Raw genomic sequence first — 19,352 nt, forward strand, 5'->3', positions numbered from 1 at the left:
TTACCAGGGAATTCCTCCTTCAGGCTGGGGAAATTGATGTTTGTGTAGAGAACAGGTGCTACTGTTGCCATTTCACCCAGAGCCTCCTCCTTCTCCCATTTCAGCGTGCTTCTCTGGGCATTTGACATTGTATCGTTCTCTCCCTCCACCGTGGGAGCGGATGACGTCCAAGAGCTGTTAGGATCACTTGCCATCGGATGAAATGCTGGATTTTTATCCCTGGCAGATAATAAATAACTTTACTTTGTAAATATAAAATTACCTTCTAAAGACTGTGGGCAAGCACAAGTTCATTAAACCCTCTTGTTACAAAAGAGCTACAATGTTAGGTCATCTGCAGCAAAGATCCTGATATACGAACGTACGCTTAGTGCACAAGAACTTAAAACAGACTGGCATTTATACAACAAAAATTAATGTTATTTAAGTTTCCATGGAAAATGAAGGCTTCCAATACCTGGTATCAGTGTAAGGGGATTGTGCTACAGTAGAGAAAGTTCCCAATCCACTTCCAGGAGGCAAAGAATTATGTGGGAGGTGAGGATTGGGTCCAATAAGGCCATTCATGAGTGGCATCCGCGAAAACACATCTTCAAAGAAGAAAACACCACTTCAGTTTGCATATTACTCATAAATAATTTTAAAGAGCAGCTTATTTATAAATAACATGTCTAAAGAAAAACTTCTAGCACAATTTAAAAGTAGGATTTGTTTCAATATTAAACTAAAATATTGCGTAAAGAATGACTTTCGGTTATATTTTGCACTATGGTCCCTGTACTTCTGTTTACTTCATCATGGTATACTGAAAATGGCATGTGTTTTGGAGTCTGAGAGCTTAACTGTGCTACCCGTTAGAAGCTTAATTTTGCTTCCTGTCGGAAGGGACTCAATCACTATTCCTGTACCGTGAAGGTGTTCCCTACTGTCACAGACACAACGTACGTGGGGTTCTCAGCACAGCGCCTGTATGCAGTTCACTATTCAATACATATTAGCTCCACAAAAAGGACTCTCCCAGCAAATGCTCCTACATTTTATTAAATAGTCTTTCTCTTCTTCACTCAAAATTTACAAGCAAATGCTTCCTTACATTTTACTCTTGCTCCTGTGGATACAAAAAACCATCTATGATTCTTAAATTGGAACTTGTTCTAAAATTATTTGGAACAAGCAATATTTCATCTACCATTATCAAACAGATGATTATTGCTAAAAATACGTACATTCTGTTTGGGACCTAATTTTCATTACTGGCTTGCCTTTCAGCCCCCAAACACATTTTTAACTCTCATCCCACCTTACGCACAAGCTTCAAATACCTGTCTTCTTTCCAAACAGCCAGTAGGCAAACCATAAGATCCTTCCTCTCCTAAAGCATGTAACTCCAACCTTGACTATGATCTACTGTTCCGAACAATTTAGGAATTAGCCAACTGTCCTTATCCGAGCAGTTTTCTGTACCTCCAAAAACCTCCTCCCAAATTAGAGACATACTCTGAAATAATAAACACAAGGCCTCTGTTGCAACAGCCAGAACAACACTAGGAGATCCACTTCACCCATCACCCATCACCCATACAAATGAAAATACAGTGACAGAGTTGGCTAATACTTGGCCCGGCTGGTATAATGGTAGAGTACTCCTAACAATCACTTTGCCATACCATTAGAAAAAGGAATAATCAAGAACAGTGTCTCACCCACATGTTTTACACTGCACGATGTCCTTTCACCTACCAGACCCTCTGACTAGAACAACACTCTACTATACAGAGTTCCAGGTCCTATGCGTGAGGATACTGAGGCTGGTCACCTGCAGGTTTTCAGGATTTTGTCTCCAGGACTTCCTAAGAGCTATCTGACTTCCCAGTTAGGGCTTGTTCTCCTACATGGCAGAGCTGGGCCCACTGGATCAGAACTCCACAGCGACAAGTGTCCCAGTATATCTATACTCATGCCAAGGATAAGATTAAGGAACAACGTTTCTGCTTTTATTCAAAGGAGAATGCCACCTCTATTTTCAACTTCACTGAAAAGTAGGTTCCATTAAGGGATATGAGATTTCACTGAAAAATGTCAACCATCTTGGGGCGCCTGGGGTGGCTCAGTGGGTTAAGCGTCCGACTTCAGCTCAGGTCACAATCTCACTGTTCATGAGTTCAAGCCCCACGTCGGGCTCTGTGCTGACAGCTCGGGGCCTGGAGCCTGCTTCGGATTCTGTGTCTCCCCCTCTCTGCCCCTCACCTGCTCACGCTCCATCTCTCTCTCTCTCTCTCCCTCTCTCAAAACTGAATAAATATTTGAAAAAGAAAAATGTCAAAATGTCTTTCATGTAATTAGCATAAACAAAAGTTTCTTTATTGGTAATGAGAATGTGATCCATGTCTGTCATCACTATCTTAAGCACAACATGGCCATACTGAAACTTTTCATAACAGTAATAGCTTATCAAGCCCTTCGTTATATGCCAAGTACTGTTCTGAAAGCTTTACACATATTAACTCTTTGATCCTCATAATAACCCTAGGAGCCTAGGGTTATTACAGGTAGCACCAGGGAAGCAAAGACCTAGAAGTTAAATAACTTGTTCGAGGACACATAAATGCAAAGCATTTCTCATTATTGTTATTTTAATTAAGAAGTGTCTCTTTTTCTCTCAAATCTACCGTACCCCCCCAACCTGATCATCCCGGTTTATAAACGTAACCTCTTTCAAGGAATGAATCATGGTAACAACTGAAAAGCCACTTCACTTAACCTTCAGTGAAAGTGATTTCAAGTTACTCGATCTCAGTCTTCTCAAAATCTCCCTCCTCCATTTTCTGACCTTCTGGGTTGCTGTCCACACGCTACACTCTGGCACCCTTTCTCACCCTCCCATCGAAGTTACCCCACTGAGGATGACCAACAATCTTAGTGTCCAATGGAACGTCTTTCAGGCACTCATCCCACCTGACACTGTAACTTGTCTCTAACAATCCTCATTTCTAAGATTCTATGCTCCTCACTCAGTCTACGTCACTGTTTTATTTTTTCACTTTCACCTAATCCTTGAAAAGGAAAAGGGAAAGGAACACGTAATTGCACATGTACTACAAGCCAGGTGAGTTAAGCATGTGACTGGCCACGTTTAATTGAAGAGTTCTTCGAGATTCTGTGTGCTATGGCAGTACATCCTCTTCAGAAACCTCAGCCTTCCCACAACTTCAACTAGGGTCACTCCACATGCAATTCCTCGATTTTCGCCTACAGCCTCGAACAGCTGCGAGTCAGTCCGCCTAGAAGTCAGAACAACGTGTGTGTCCCATTTCTAACTAACAATGGTCTAAAACTAAATTTGTCACGCCTCCACTACCACCCTCTGCCACACACACACACGCACAGCCGGTCTTCGCTGTTCCGGGCTTCTAGTTTACAGCCTGATTACCTGTAGGCAAACCCGGCTCCCATGCAGTCTAATTCGGTTTGCGTTCCACGTTTCCTTGTGCCTCACATCCATTCAGTAGCAGACTCCTACTTATTCTAACATCACTATCACTCATGTCCCTTTCTTCTTTTCAATTAGCATTGCAGATATATTTCCCTGGAACCCAAGTTTTCACTTAGTTCCAACCACAATAAACTTATCAGTACAACCCTCGTGTCAAATTCATTTCCAATACTGACGTCAGAGCTACTCTGCCAAAACTTGTAACCCATCAGGTCACGTCACTGGTGTGAGACCTCTGAGCAACCTGGAGAAGAAAAGGCAACTGGCACAGCCTGTCTCACAGCCGCCTACATACAATCTAGACCCAACATGCATTTTCTGCTTTTGCTCCTTAAATGCTACCCACTTACCGCTTCTCCTCCGCTCTGGAAAATGTTCAAGTTGCCATTACTGAACATCTATGTGTCACTCTGTATGTTACCTGATCATGCTTTAAGTTACAATTATTACTCTTTGAGACATGACTGCCAAAATCTTAACGACTCTTAAAGCTCTACCTGAATTCTGGTCTACTATGATATAACTCAGCTGTATACCTCAAAGTCCATGTACTGGGATTAAAAACTCTGGATGGGGTGGGGGGAGGGGGGACCATTAATCTTTGTATTACACATAAGCAACCAACAAAACAAACAAAGGCATCCCCTTAAAACCTTTCAAAAATGAGCCTATACTGTTAAAAGCATTTAAATAATGACAGTAAAATCTTTTCTTTAAAAATGCATCTTTAACTGATTTGATTTCTAAGATAAAGACTTTGCATTTCAGAAAACATGGAGATGTTTTTTTTTTTTTAATAAGTTGAGAAGAGAAATATTGAAGTGTTGCATTTCCAATCATTAAGAAAGCACATGGGAACAATTAAGACAAGAAGCACTTGTGATGAGTCTGTTTTATCCAAATGTAAATCACATGTTTAGTCTAGCAAAAATCAAGGTAAACTTATGTTTAGAGGCTAAACTAGCAGTAACTAAAATATTTTAATTATGTGCATTATGGCATTTTGCATGTATGCACAAAATTGGCAGTAAAAATATTACTTTATTTGCACGTTTCAGCACTTATACAAAAACAGTGTAACAGTTTATAAAAGTATCATTAAATTACTCAATTCAGTATATCATCATGAAGCAGTGAAAACAAGATCTAGAGAATTGACCCTATGCTCAAATCACCACAGACACATGCCAACACAAGACTCCAAACTACCCCCCACGGGAGACTCCCACACCATCTCTTCCCCTCACTCTACAAATTTTAAATCTAGGCTATCCAATTTCAGCTCTCCAGAAACATGGAGAAATTCAACCCTTAAGTCTTATGTGGCAACTAGTTACAAGCAGGTCGAAGAAAACAGATCAAAGTAGGCAGATTTGTACAAAATGAGAAATTTGGGAGCACGTGGGTGGCTCAGTCGGTTAAGTGTCTGACTCTCGACTTCAGCTCAAGTCATGATCTCACAGTTCAGGAGACTGAGCCCCAGGTCAGGCTCTTTGTTCACAGTGCAGAGCCTGCTTGGGATTCTCTTTCTCCTTCCCTGTCTGCCCCTCCTTAACTCTCTCAAAATAAATAAATAAACTTAAAAAAAAAATGTGAAGTTGACAATAGACTGAAAGGTCAAGGATTTACTCTGAACGGATGTGCTGAACACATGTTCTGTGGCGAACTCCACAGAGATGAGGACAGATATGGCCCTAGCCTTCAGACAGTTCACAAGCTAAAGGGAAAACCGTAATTACCCAAACAAATATCTATGTCTGTGCCACACACTGCAGTGAAAAGCATGGGGCTGGGTGAGGAGGTGGAGATTTGCTAACCGCTGAGGAAATGACAGCGAAAGCGGGACCGGGTCAGTGAGCACAAGGCAGCCAGGTGGAGGGTCATTCTCCAAATGTGTGTGCAGGAAGGGCTAGGCAAACAGGAGCCCAGCTGGGGAAGGGAAGCAGGCAGGTACTCCTCCCCCACGGCCCCTACGGTGAGAAAAAGAATTCTGCTCTCAAAGTGGGTCACAGATTGCCAGAGAAGTTCAGGGAGGTAGGGGTGTGGCTGAGATCAATTCAGATTATTTTCCCATCACCACAGAGGAGGGTTTTCTCCTATTGGTTCCTAGCCATTGTTTCTAAGGGTCGAGGCCGATCTGCTTCAGAAACGCACACACGCTGCAGAACCGTACTTACGGAACTTTTCTAGAGGTGACATACCCTGGCTGTGTATGGGCAGCAGCTGAGGTGCAGGCGGTGGGGGAGGCTGTGCTAGCGGGGTCGGCTGGGCGGTCGCAGGACTAAGCACAGCGGTGAACAAGTCTTCAACATCCTTCCCTCCAAGCTCTGTGAGACAGAATCGTAGCGGTAATGAGATGAAGAGACTACCGAGCCAAAGCACCTGGAATGCCATTGTCAGAAACTCGAAATACAGAACACAAATACCTGGAATTTTATATAACTTTCCAAGAATTGCTCCTAGGATAAAATAAAGAAATGGAAACATTAACAACTGCCATTTCAACATAGGGATACAAAATAGCATTTGACACAGAAATGATCAGAAGTTAAATTATAAAGAAGCATGCAGAAATCTTTGAAAATCATATTTACTCATGTCTTTTAGAAAGCCTAGATGTAGGGCAAATATTTTACCATCTGTGACCATTTTGTCTAGCTCAGGACTGAGGATTCCATCTAGCTGCTCTTCACTTAGCGGTCGTGAACTGGGATGGACACTTGGCTGAGGCAAAGACGATGCGTCATCGGCGACAGGACCAACGTCTATGCCGGCTGGAGGGGCAGAGCAAGTAGATTACAAGCGAATCCTGAAGAGTCGCGTAAAACGCATGACACTGTTTACTGCATTAACACACGGCAACATGATTAAAACGGAGCAATGAAAAGTTTGCAATTCTAAACTAATCGGGATTCTTGTACCAATCTGAATAGTCACATCAGGAAAAATCAGGCACGATGTATTTGTAAACTTAGGTGCCACTTAAAGTTATATTTTCATCGAAGAAAACACATCTCCTGAGGAACAGAAGAACACTCCTGAGTCTGAACGTCCACAAAAAATATGCACCACATTATTACTTTGGAATCTACAAGAAGATTGAATATACAGTACTCAATATACAGCCAACTGCTTTAACTTGGAAAATAGTGGTTTCAGATGTATAGCTCAACCATCATATGTAGTGTAGGACACAGGAGGGATAGAATCTCACATAATGAAATGCTCTAAAATTCTCAATGGTTAGTTAACTTTATCCTTTTGTGAGTAATTTCAACTACAGACCATGTTTTGGAAATATTCTGTAGTCACAAAACAAGACATTGCTTATGTTCCTAAAATAACGGGCTTTGTTTCGTATAAATTGGTTTTTAGGCAAAAGTCACATTCAAAAGTGGTCTATCGTCTACTTTATCACGCTCTCTCAATACTGCTGCCATTAAAAACTAAAATGTAGTCTGCTCTTCTCTGATCCGATATTAGGAATTAACTCCCTAACATGTGGGTAATATTATAAATTACATATTAACAAGAATAAAATCATCCATTAACAAAACAAAACAAAACAAAACAAAAGAGGAGCTGCTGGTAAAGTCATCCACAGCACAGCACAGCTGCACCATGCTTCAGCTGCACGCACAGAGGGAAAGCAAGGATGGGTTAGTGACAAATTAGCACTCTAGCAATACGCATGCACCTACAGGCTGTTTCAGCTGAAATCACTATAAAAAAGAAGACTACTTCTAGTCAGCCGTCATCCATTACTCAGTTTCTTACCAAACGGAAAAGGTGAGCTCTCAACCTGGAAAGTGCATAAATCAAGACCTACAAGACCCAAACCAAATAAAATGGATGATTACCACGGGACCGGGAAGTGAGGGGCAATGCAAACAAAAGAAGAAACAAGATACAGCAAGACTGTAGGGCAACAAGCCTTAAGTTTGATGCAATTAGAAAGACAACAGAAATTAACTTGCTATTTCCTCTCCTAAAGCAGAAAAGCTGAGATCAAATAAAATGATGAGTTCTTTGACAAAGCCAAAACAAATGTTTTTTCAGTTTCAGAGAAAAGACTAAACTTGTTCCACACACACATATACCTCTCATCGTATCATAAAACAGACACTAGACAAATATAGACATATATACCTGAATGATCAACTGATTTTGCAAGGTCATCTGAAATTATTCCAAGAATGTCATCATCTGTGTTTAAGACTTCAGAAATATCAGCTAAGGGGTCATCAGTCGTACCTAAGCATAGCAAGTATATTTTTAAAGTCTCAATATTGTCCTAGACATTACATTCTAAAACACCCTCACTCATTCAACCACTCACTAAATATCTAGACTACACAGAAGCTAAGTGCTAGAATCATAAAAAGTTAAGATTATTTACTTCTAAAATAAGGAATTTTTCAAAGACAGCACACGCCAATGTTTTGAATAACAAAACATTAAAAATTAAGACTTTTTTGTTTTGTGACTAATGTATATCAACCATATAATAAAACTTAAAATAAATAAATGCAATAAAAGTGAAACAGAATGCTATAACAAAGCAAAAAAATGCATTAAGAAAGTAGCATCTCTAAAAGTGACATTAGAAAATAAAACACAGAAGATAAATAAAATATGAAAGTCAAACCCATTACTTAGAAGTTTCTTGTGAAGTATAGTAGGTACGATATAGTTCGATGCCTGCTTCCAACTCTGATCTTTTTTTTTTTTTTTAATTTTTTTTTTTCAACGTTTATTTATTTTTGGGACAGAGAGAGACAGAGCATGAACGGGGGAGGGGCAGAGAGAGAGGGAGACACAGAATCGGAAACAGGCTCCAGGCTCTGAGCCATCAGCCCAGAGCCCGACGCGGGGCGTGAACTCACGGACCGCGAGATCGTGACCTGGCTGAAGTCGGACGCTTAACCGACTGCGCCACCCAGGCGCCCCCCAACTCTGATCTTAATACTGATTAATCGTTCACTTATTTATCCAAAAAATGTCAGTACCCACAGAATTATGTCGATGGACTATGTTAAAAGGCATTGTTCCAGCCACCGGGAATTCAGAATAACCAAAACAAAGTGCATGCCTACTTGACTTTCACAGAAGGAGTTAATAAATAAATGGTATCAGTATAAATGCTATGAAGAGAACAAGAAGGAAACAGGATAAGAATAAGATGTGGAGGTGACAAACTATTAGATAAAGTAGTCAGGGAAGACCTTTTAAAGGACATGACCAAGGGTAAATATAAACGGAATAAGGGAGTGATACGCAGGAAGACAGAGCGAATACTCCAGGCAGAGGGAAAAGCAGATGGAAAGACTGGAGCAGGAAGGGTTTTGCCAAGTGTGGCCAGTGTGGTTGACTGTAGTAATGGAGAGAAGGAGTGATAGGAAATGAAAAAGGCAGCAAAGTGAGATTATGTATGGTTTATAAGTCATGGTGAAGACTGAGCTTTAGTCCACAATATAAAGAACGGGAAGTTGGTCGAAGGCTGATGGCTCGCAGGGCACAGGACTGACTCTTACAGGGAAAGTGCCGGCTGCCTGGGGGCGGGGGGAGCGCCAGCAGCATGGGAAGCCTAGGTGAGAAGTGGTGATGCGGGCACCAGAGCCGCAGGGAGAGGGGAGATAGGACATGGCTGACTTTGGGATACATTTTGAAGGCAGAGACAAGTTTGTGGATGGTATCAGGTGTGTGGTGTGAGATAATGAAGAGTGGAGGAGTTCTCCAAAGGCCTCTGGACTCATCAGTAAGACAATCGATTAGCTTTAATAATTACATCAGTCATTTAAGTTAAGGTACATCTGAATGTTTTAATCCAGGTCAGCTATGTTTTTACTTTAAAAAGGGGGGAGGGCCCATAAAAAACGGTAAGATTCTAGAGCAAATATCCCTGTAAGACACAAATAGTCTTGTCCCACTGAACAAACACTTGTCAAATAGAATTCATACATACAGAAGATTATAATCTTTCAAAATGAAAACCTGTGTAAATGAAATGCCCAAATATTTGTTAAGGGTTTAGAGAAATAAGCTTACTTCAATAGTGTATTCTCTAGACATCTGAAGGAAAATTCAAGTGGATAATTCATTTAGGGATCGTGTGTGTGTGTGTGTGTGTGTTAAACCAACGGAATTCTAATACATAAATTACAAGCAACATTTTTTTAAACCACGTTTTCAAAGTTCACCCCACTTGACAAAAGGGATTTTCTATCCTACCAACACATCATTAGAACTGATGGAATGGACTACAATGAACGAAACCCAACAACAACAAGCCGCTATGACTAGTTAAGTTGCCCATTAGACCGTCAAGAGTCGTCCGACTGCAGAGAATGTCCGTGTCGTCTGGGTTCCAGAGTGGGTTCTACTCCAGCCCTCCACACTTTGGCTTCGTCACCCAACCATTCTCAGCGGCTTCGTGAACTTATGCATGTTTTCTCCCGCTACAATATGCCTTCTGCCCAGCATCAGTTCTCTTCCTCATAAAAACTCAAGTGCAAGTAACTTCTATCTAAATGGATTTTCATAGTAAGATACCTTTTGAAGGGTCTACAGGTCTTTCATTATGTATTTTAACAATACATAGACATGGATAAGAGCAGCTAGGTACTGAAAACAACAGAATTAAAATGATCTGCCAAGATTAAACAAATAAAAAGCATGGCCTTCAGGTCACTCCTTTAACTTCACTGTTGCTCACAATAAGGAAGATTGGACACCCTGTATGCGTACAAGGGGGTTGGTAAGATTGCTTCTAATCATTTCAAGAAGTTAAAAGACTGCATGTCAACTAGGGTAATGCCAGGTTAATGGAACTGTAACTACTTAATATAAAAGTCATCTTTCAGTAAAAGGTCACCTTAAGATTACTTTCAAAATTGAGTTATAAAATTTACTGAGTAAAAACTCTAATGGCAAAAAGGAAGCTTGTCAGAAAAACATTAATTTATAACTGATAGTGAGACAAAAATCTGGAAGTGGGGGAAAGTTCTATGATCACAACTCCTACATGCTGAACTACTTAAGCTTCTAGATCTTTGTTGACATTAACAGTACTTTATAAATGTTATTTCTCATACCTTTTTCTGCTTCTCAATAGTCCCCATAGTCACTCTACCTAGGGGAGGGGTTGTCAATACAGGGGACATTTGGCAACATTTCTGATCATCACGACATCATAAGGACAGAGGTGCTAAGTGTCCCACGGGGCACCACAGCGCCACCCTCCAACAAAGACTTCTCTGACCCAAACAGTAGTAAGTGTCAGTAGTAAGAAACTGTGATGTAACACAACATACTCCACCGTATTAACACAGTCTCTCAGCCAGTTCCTGACTACAGCATTCTTTTGTTTTCCTCTTTTGAATTTCTTACGGCTATGAAATTAACAAAAATCTACCTAATTTAAGTCAAAGACTGTTACATTTATTACTCCTCAACTATGGCAAAATCACACACCTCTGTACATTATCCGCAGCATGTTATAAACTGAATATTTTCCTTTGCAACTCTTGATTTTGGTGGTAGTTACACAGATAAATTTCTTTACCAAATCTTCTAGACCTGTCCACTTAAAATAGCTGCATTTACTGAATGCAAATTACACTTCAATGAGGCTGATTTTTAAAATGCATATGAGGCCAAACTAAAGCATTTCACGGGTTTAATTACAAGGAATACGAATTCCATATGGTGAAGAACACATCTGCAAATTATTCCACATACCGTGGGTTCCAGGTTTTGCTGGAGTTGATGATGAACTAAGGAGTGGATCTAAGGAAGGATCCAAGAAATTCGTGTTCATGTTTGTTTTATATGAAAGTTGAGCCGTATCTTCTGGTAGATTATCTAAACTTAGCTTGTTTTGTCTACTTGTATCTAGAAGATCTTTTCCAAAGAAAGCTTCCTAGGTAAAGATAAGCACATACGAAAATGACTTAGTTGTAAAGTTCTAAGAGGGTTAACAGGTAATTCTGCTGTTTTGACAAGGCAGAACTAACACAAAAACCTGGTATTCAAGAATACAGAAACTGAACATAGAAATATATAAAGAATTTAGAAATAACCTGTCAATTCTTTTATATAGATTTCCCCTTATTTTTAAACAAATTTTTATAGTTTTACTAGAGACAAAATTATGCATATAAAACCACACAATTGTACTAAGATACAATAATCCAATAATTCCAGGAGATTCGGCTACAATTAAATTTAAAAATTGATAAATTTATAATACCATTGGCACCTTCATTCATATTATAAGAAAAACTAAAGCTTCATAAATATTATTAATACTTATAGATTACTTGCAGAGAATAGCACAACGGTTTGATCTATAGCTTTAATATTTACATACTTCAGGTAGATTTAGTAACCTCATATTGACTCACATAACCACATTAAAGACTTAACATGCTATAAATCTGAAAGAGGGTTTTTATACTCATTTGAAACATAGTATGTGCACAAAATTTACTGCTGTTAAAGGCTTTTGGCTTTTCATTCACTTACTCATATTAACATTTCTCCGTTTCAATGTACTTCCACTAATCTAGAGACTAGTGTTTCAAGCTGTGTTCCTTACAATGCAAGGACCTCTCCAAAACTTCTCAAGGATCAATAAAGAGGACAAAAGGAAGCCCTTGGAACTCCGCCCCCCCCCCGCCCCCCTCCACTTCACTTCAACCCAACAATTCCGCTTTAGTCTATTTTCTGTAAGGTGGTCTGTCTGGAAAAGGGATCCTTTGTAGGGGCCAATTTTGAAGAAAATCAACATTTAACACACTCTTGCAAAAGATACATATACAGGAAAAGGCTCGCTGCAGCATTTTTTATAGTACCACAGGAGGAAACAGCTTCAATTGGTCTGTCAAAAGGCATAGGACTAAATAAATTACAGACACCCAAACTATAAAACACATCAACATTTTAAAAGGACATAGAGCTATGCTATCAAAGAAAAGCTCTGAAATACAGAATTAAAAGAAAACAAGTTGAATGATATGTCCAGCAAAACATAAAAAACAAACTAAGATTACTTTCACTCATAATTTAATAATAAATTAAGAGGTTCTGAAAGGATAAATAACAAACTGTTAACAATGCTAACTTCTGAAAGGGGATGGGGAAGGAGCTATTTGTGAAACCTGATCAAGGTGATGATGTATTTGAAATTTTCACATTTTTTAAATGAACAAGCTGTTTCAGTATGAAAAAGACATTTGAGGGGCGCCTGGGTGGCTCAGTCGGTTAAGCGGCCGACTTCGGCTCAGTTCATGATCTCATGGTTTGTGAGTTCGAGCCCCACACTGGGCTCTGTGCTGACAGATCAGAGCCTGGAACCTGCTTCGGATTCTGTCTCCCCCCCCCCCCCCCGCCGCCCCCTCTTCCTCCCTGGCTCTGTCTCTCTCTCAAAAATAAATAAACATTAAAAATTTTTAAAGGAAAAAAAAAAGAAATTTGAAAATCAGCAAAGCTGACCACTGGGTAGAGGATGGTTTGTTTCTTATACCAGCGATACTTTTATCATTAGGAAAAATGTTGAAGAGTAGAGCATCTTAAAATTTGGAAACCATTTATTTCATGCCTTCAGTATTCAATCTGACATCATGATTAGCAACAATTTTTTTTAATGACTCATGAAGATTTCAGTGCTAATTATCAAAAACTGTAATATTCCTATTAATTTGATGGTTTTATATTAATTTTATATAAAGGAATGGCTCCACGTGGTTTCTAATTTGACAATGTGACTCCAAGAACCAACCAGAGATTTTAAATCTACTACAAGGGCTCCTAAGGTAGACAGGAGCACTAGGTCTTAGGAGACCACACAAATCTATTTGACAGATTACACAATTATTTATAGTTTATCTAGACACTGTTATGATTAATAAAGAAAAACTGGAATAATGGCTGCTGAATCCCTGTGGCTTTCATCACTATGTACTCCCCCAGTCAATGGGGGAAATTACAGCTCTACCTCAAGAAACAGTATCATTACAATGGCTTCCTCCATATCGCTCCCAACCCCGCCCCCCGGCCCCCGCCTCAAGAAAAAACAAACCCATTAGGTATTACTGATGCACACTGGAGGAAACCAGTTCAGGAGATCAAGATTACAGCAGTTAATCAGGAAATCAGATCCACTACTTTTAAAGGCTCTTTTTCAATGTATGAAATGGTCAGTTTTCATATGTTCATAAACAGCCAAAGAAGATCACACTCTACAGAAGGATCAAGGAAAGGAGGTGGGGGGAGGAGAAGCAGGTATTCTACTCAATATTCTCAAGAAAGGATTATTAAAAGGGACAACACAAGGATTATTAAAAGACAACAAAAAGGATGCAGTTAAAGAGAATCTAAACAATAAAGGTGGGAGTATTTTCTGACCAATACAATCACTATTATATGGTTAAAAAGAAGTTACACAGCTAGGTATTTGAAGGGAATATGGGAAAAACAAAACATACTATTAAAGACTGACGACACGTACGGCACAAGTATTTACACACATAATTCTTAATCTCTCAACATTTCTTGGCACACAGGTGTCGATGGGAATGAGATCACATCGCTAACTGGCAGGAGGGCCATACTCAAGCCCAAGACTCCAACCTTAAAGGCTCAAGCTCTAAAACGGACACTGCCCTCCGGGCCCCTGGGCGGCTCAGTTGGTTGTGTGTCTGATTTTGGCTCAGGTCATGATCTCACAGTTTGTGAGTTCGAGCCCAGCAATGGGCTCTCTGCTGTCAGGGCAGAGCCTGTTGAGGAGATCTTCTGTTCCCCCCTGCCTCGTGCCCACGAGTGCTCGCGCGCGCGCGTTCTCTCTCTCTCTCAAATGGACACTGACCTTATGGATCAGTTGTCTAATAAAAACTTACACTCATGTATATTACCACATACTACATATTATGCTTACAAGTTTATTAAACAAAAAGTTTATTAAACAAAAAACTATTCAAATGAGTAGATGATTTTTATACTTCTCATCATTAATTTTTTTTTTCAACGTTTATTTATTTTTGAGACAGAGAGAGACAGAGCATGAACGGGGGAGGGTCAGAGAGAGGGAGACACAGAATCTGAAACAGGCTCCAGGCTCTGAGCTGTCAGCACAGAGCCCGACGCGGGGCTTGAACTCACAAGCTGTGAGATCGTGACCTGAGCCGAAGTCGGGTGCCCAACCGACTGAGCCACCCAGGCGCCCCTATACTTCTCATCATTAAAAAAGAAAACTGAAGAAGCTGGATATTAGCTGAGAAGAAATGTAACTTTTAAAGCAGTTAAACCATTAAGAGCCAACTGGAAAATTAAGGTAAAAAAATAAATGCAAGCAATAATGAGGCCATTATAATGGCTCATTATAAAGGCTCAATAATGAGCAACATGTAGGCCATTATTGTGTGGGAGCAACACATCAGAGGAACACTCACCGACACTGACATTAGGACAGACACTCAAGAATAGTCTGTTCCAATTCTACTCTCACACCTGAAGACAGAGAGGCCCAGGAAGGAGGACTCCCCTGCTCGGGAACCTGAATCTCAGTCCTGTATCTCTAATACAGGGCCCTTTCCAGTACAGCACATGGCCTGGAGCTCCTCTGTGACTTAACGCTTACAGGACAAACCAGAAAGATTTCTATTTTCATGGAGCCTACACCTATCAAAGAATGTCTTCACCCTGATGGATGTTTTTCTGATGTATATTTTGGAAGACAAAAAACAATTCTACTTAAAACTTTGGATCACTGGCCTCTGAAAGTGGTAACCAATTATTAAAAGCTGTAACTCTGGCTGCTAAAAACCCAACTTTATTCAGTGACTATAATTACTCTAACCTGGAACTGTCCATAGGACGTGGGTTTGGGGAGCACACAAGTGCGACTGCTTTGGAAGAATGAGCTTTTCCCAGTTCAAAATGTCCTTGTATGTCTTATGAAACATTTAGAAGTGAAAAACTGGGATAAAAAAGAACTTTTTGAAAAGTACCAAAACACAAAAAAGTAAATGTTAATTTTTATGGGCTTCTGAAAGGTAAAGCTGGCATTTAAAATATGTAATTAAAAACAAAACGAGTAAAATATTAACAAAAATAAAGCTATTTTTCAAAACTCAATACATTACATTTCTTTTGTTAATAAACTATACAATATAATGTAAAGCAAAATATTACTTGTAAATAGGCAGGGAACGTTTCTTCAAGCTTATTTTTCCTTTTTCGGTATCTCTTCTTTATTTTTTCAGTGTTTTCAGTAACAGAAACAGATTCATCAACTAGTGTATCTGGTAAGTGCTCACTCCAGCCTGAAACAATAGTCACATTTATAAATATGTGATGTTCAATATTGTCAGACAAATCCACCCAAAGTAACTTTACAGCTTACCAACATACACAGATCCATATAAACAAACAAGCTTTTTCTTTTTTCTCTCCAGTTTTATTGAGATATAATTGGTGTACAATACTATGTCAGTTTAAGGCATACAACATGACTTGACAGACACACTTTTTCACAAAAGAGATGTCAAAGCAAGTTTATTAGTAACTTTTAAGCATCATAAAAAATTCATTGCATGTCTATTTAGTATCAGTATATGTTTACTTTTGTCTCTTAATGAGTATTTCCTTACTCGCAAAGCAGCAAACTGTTTCCTTTAACATCAACATTTTGTTAAAAATTAAAATAATAAAAGTACTCAGTGCTTATGAGTATGGGGAAATGGCTACTCCTATACTTCTAAAGGCAACTAAAGGCAGGAACAATCTTTCCGAAGAGTTTACTGGGCATATCCAACAGAAGTCTTTCGGAAAGTGTATTCTTCAATCCAGCAATTCCAAGTTCAAGGATTTATTGCAAATTAGGTTTTTGTAGTACATATTATACTAACATATCACCACCTACAAAAACGCTTGTAAATATGCTATGAATGCTCAATCTTAAAATCAATCAGAGAAAAGGAAATAAAACAAAATTTTGATCTATGAAATTAGCAAAGAAGTAAGTCCACTACTTAGAGCAGATAAGTGAGCAAATGACAGGCTCATGTTCCCAAGGCAAACAGTACATCCCTCCTAAAAATCAATGTGGGCATTTTTGTTGCCAGAGTATGTAAGGGAACTGACTTCTAAAAACAACTACAAATGGTGGATAAACATTTTTTTTAACTATCTTTTTAAATGTACCAGTAATCTACCAGAAAATAATCCTTAAAGACCAACAAATTAAGGTAAGACAGGAACCACAAAAAGAATTAAGCAAAGAACCAAGTAAAGCTCTCTGAAGTTCTGCTAAAATGCAGTGACCTTGAGCTCAGGTTTTCAGAGCCTACTGAGCAATGGGAAACTAGAAGACCAAGTTCAAGGCCTCTCCCTCCTCGGCATAGTGATTAACCAGAGGTGCCTCCCATAAAGGTGATAAAGGTGAGACCCTGAAGGATTCCATGCTCAGAGTTGGCATAACAAGAAATACACCCTCCCAACCCCCTCGTCCCCCATACATCACTCACATCCCCCTCCCCCTCTCCACCACCAACCGCCAAGAATTTGTCAACTTGTCAGGGAATTTGGTGCTGGGTAGAAAGGCAAAAAGTGAAAATTTTCCCTGAGAGTTCATAAACTCAATATAACCCTAATATGTAAGAAATCCGGATTTATAGAATACAGGTGGACCAAAACCTTCAAGCTAAGAATTGAAGCTAAATTCTTCAAGCTAAAGAAGTACTGGGGTGGTAGCACCTCATGTTCCTGGTGGTAACAGACGCAGTCTCTGAAAGAAGCCACCTGCAATTCACTCCTCAACAAAGTTCAGAGAATGTTCTAAAGAATATGAACTCACAGTAAAAAAAATACATAAATAAAAAGTAACATATTATGTGTATGTATGTATCTATGTCACACAATAAACACAACGAAATGAGGCACTATGGGAAAGGGCAGGAGAGGCACCTGTAGAATCACACATGTGCACAGGCTTTAATACTTCAGCTCTGTGTTACTTAGACACATAAGGAAGTAACAGAGGACTGAGACTAGGAAGGAGTAAGCTACAGAGAAACGATAAAGTATCTTAGCACTTAGCAATTCAATTCAGAAAGGGAAACAACGCATAAGAAAATAAAAACTCAATGGATCACTCTCGACACGACACGTGAAGGGATAAAACACTAACCTAACAGAACTAAACTATGACGGCAGAATAGAGAGAGAAGGAAAACACAAAACCAGGCTCATCGAACATGTCACATTTCTTAGGGCTTATTATATTACAATCATACTTTACAGTCATATTAGGAACTCCTTTAAAACCATCTAGTGCTTCCTTTTAAAAATGCAATTTGTAATTTTCATTAATTCACAGGTTAAAACCCCACCTCTTAATAATGGAAGAACTCCAATCAGTGCACATGCTGAAAACATCTTTTTTTCATATCCTACAGAAAGCATTTAAAATACGTACAGCATACAGACTGTGACCATACCGACATAAAGTGTTCATCAGAACCAATTCTCAAGCTGTGACTTAACGATTTAGTGTTCTTTGAGGATCTAAGTGAGGATGACAGAATATTAATTGGAAGACATATTTCTAAAACATTATACAATTTGGTTTAAAATGTTGTAGTACCCTGTCACTTTCAACAAAATAAAGTCTCCAATTTTATACCAAGCAGCTAAGATGGGCGAAGAAAGGCCTTTTGTGAGATGATCAAGAAGCACCTGGTTTAACTAAGTGATTCGGTCCCTAACCTGTTTATATTTCACTTAAGACAGAAAGAAACTTGTTTTAAAAAAATCTCAGAGGAATATACTCTGTTGGATTTAAATCTTTTTCTTTATGAAACCTCATTTCTGTATTATAGGTATGAACTCCACAGACACTCACAACCATGATCAGTAAGAAGCAATAAGGTTGTGACTGCAGCATTATTTAGGACGGTTCTTTTCCATAGAGACAGCAAGAAAAGGGAGTTAAACAAAATCAGTACCATACCATCATCTCTGTTAGGTAACTGCTCAGAAATAGAGCCTGAAGAATCTTTTCTAATGACAGATCTTTTCGTTTTTCCTTGCCCGGTTCGACTTCTTTGCCGTACCATAAATCCACCGATACCTAACCAAAAAAGAAATTGGTTAGCCTTGTAAATAACTGATTGCTCTCTGTATTTTCAAAGTAGGGTGATACTGCTTAAATACTGAGGCATTTCCCAAATTCAATATGGGCTACTTTAAATAATCATTTTTATACACAAGAGTTTGAAATAAGCAAATTAAAAGAGGTCAAAACTACTGTTACCTTATCACTAACAAAACAGGTATAAAAAGACATTATTAGAGTATAGAAAGACTGCGTGCATTTCCTCTTCTAAGCAGCATCAGAGTAAATATTACAGTAAATTATACTTATTTAGCAGATATTAAGTAACTCAACTATCATCTTTCAAATTATTTGTACATTAGCTACAGAGAATAAATACAAGATATAAACAAAACTAGATGATCCAAACAAAGTCAGTATGACTTCAGGGGTAACGTGTCTACCTAAGGCCCTTGGACATGAGACACATTCAGCTCTATAATTAAAAGCAGAAATTCTAACTCTGGTTCCTCTGTGACTTTGGGCAAGCTATCTGATTTTTAAGTGTTCCCAGTTCCCTCACTGATAAAACAGGGATGGCATCTAACTCCGCCTCATACATGCATTATAAGGATTAAATAACTTGCCAGACGTAAAGCCCATAGACTAGAGCCTGACACACAGTCAAAAGTAAGTCGAACCCACTTTGTGACCTAATGGCTCCCTCAGTCACAGAGATGACCTTCACGGAAGGCAGAGTCAAAG

The 19,352-nt window shown here is 39.1% G+C and overlaps 1 protein-coding gene across 15 annotated transcripts in view; it reads right to left on the minus strand.

Annotated features, from left to right (window-relative positions):
• The window catches only part of KMT2C (lysine methyltransferase 2C), a 286,322-nt gene that overhangs the window by 48,248 nt on the left and 218,722 nt on the right, over positions 1-19,352 (minus strand). For 13 of the 15 annotated variants that reach the window (XM_047096376.1, XM_047096375.1, XM_047096370.1 and 10 more), the window contains 9 exons: positions 18,504-18,623; positions 15,686-15,816; positions 11,234-11,414; positions 7,643-7,747; positions 6,130-6,267; positions 5,920-5,952; positions 5,671-5,820; positions 458-590; positions 5-219 (listed from right to left, as the gene is read on the minus strand). In XM_047096376.1, the coding sequence (XP_046952332.1) occupies positions 5-219; positions 458-590; positions 5,671-5,820; positions 5,920-5,952; positions 6,130-6,267; positions 7,643-7,747; positions 11,234-11,414; positions 15,686-15,816; positions 18,504-18,623 (1,206 nt within the window). The remainder of the gene's footprint in view (positions 1-4; positions 220-457; positions 591-5,670; positions 5,821-5,919; positions 5,953-6,129; positions 6,268-7,642; positions 7,748-11,233; positions 11,415-15,685; positions 15,817-18,503; positions 18,624-19,352) is intronic. The other 2 variants (XM_047096384.1, XM_047096374.1) reach the window with 1 other exon arrangement.

Source organism: Lynx rufus, unplaced genomic scaffold (genome assembly GCF_022079265.1).
Source record: "Lynx rufus isolate CCGP_SWC_20201006 ecotype Redwood Valley unplaced genomic scaffold, mLynRuf1.p SCAF_4, whole genome shotgun sequence".
Taxonomy (NCBI): domain Eukaryota; kingdom Metazoa; phylum Chordata; class Mammalia; order Carnivora; family Felidae; genus Lynx; species Lynx rufus.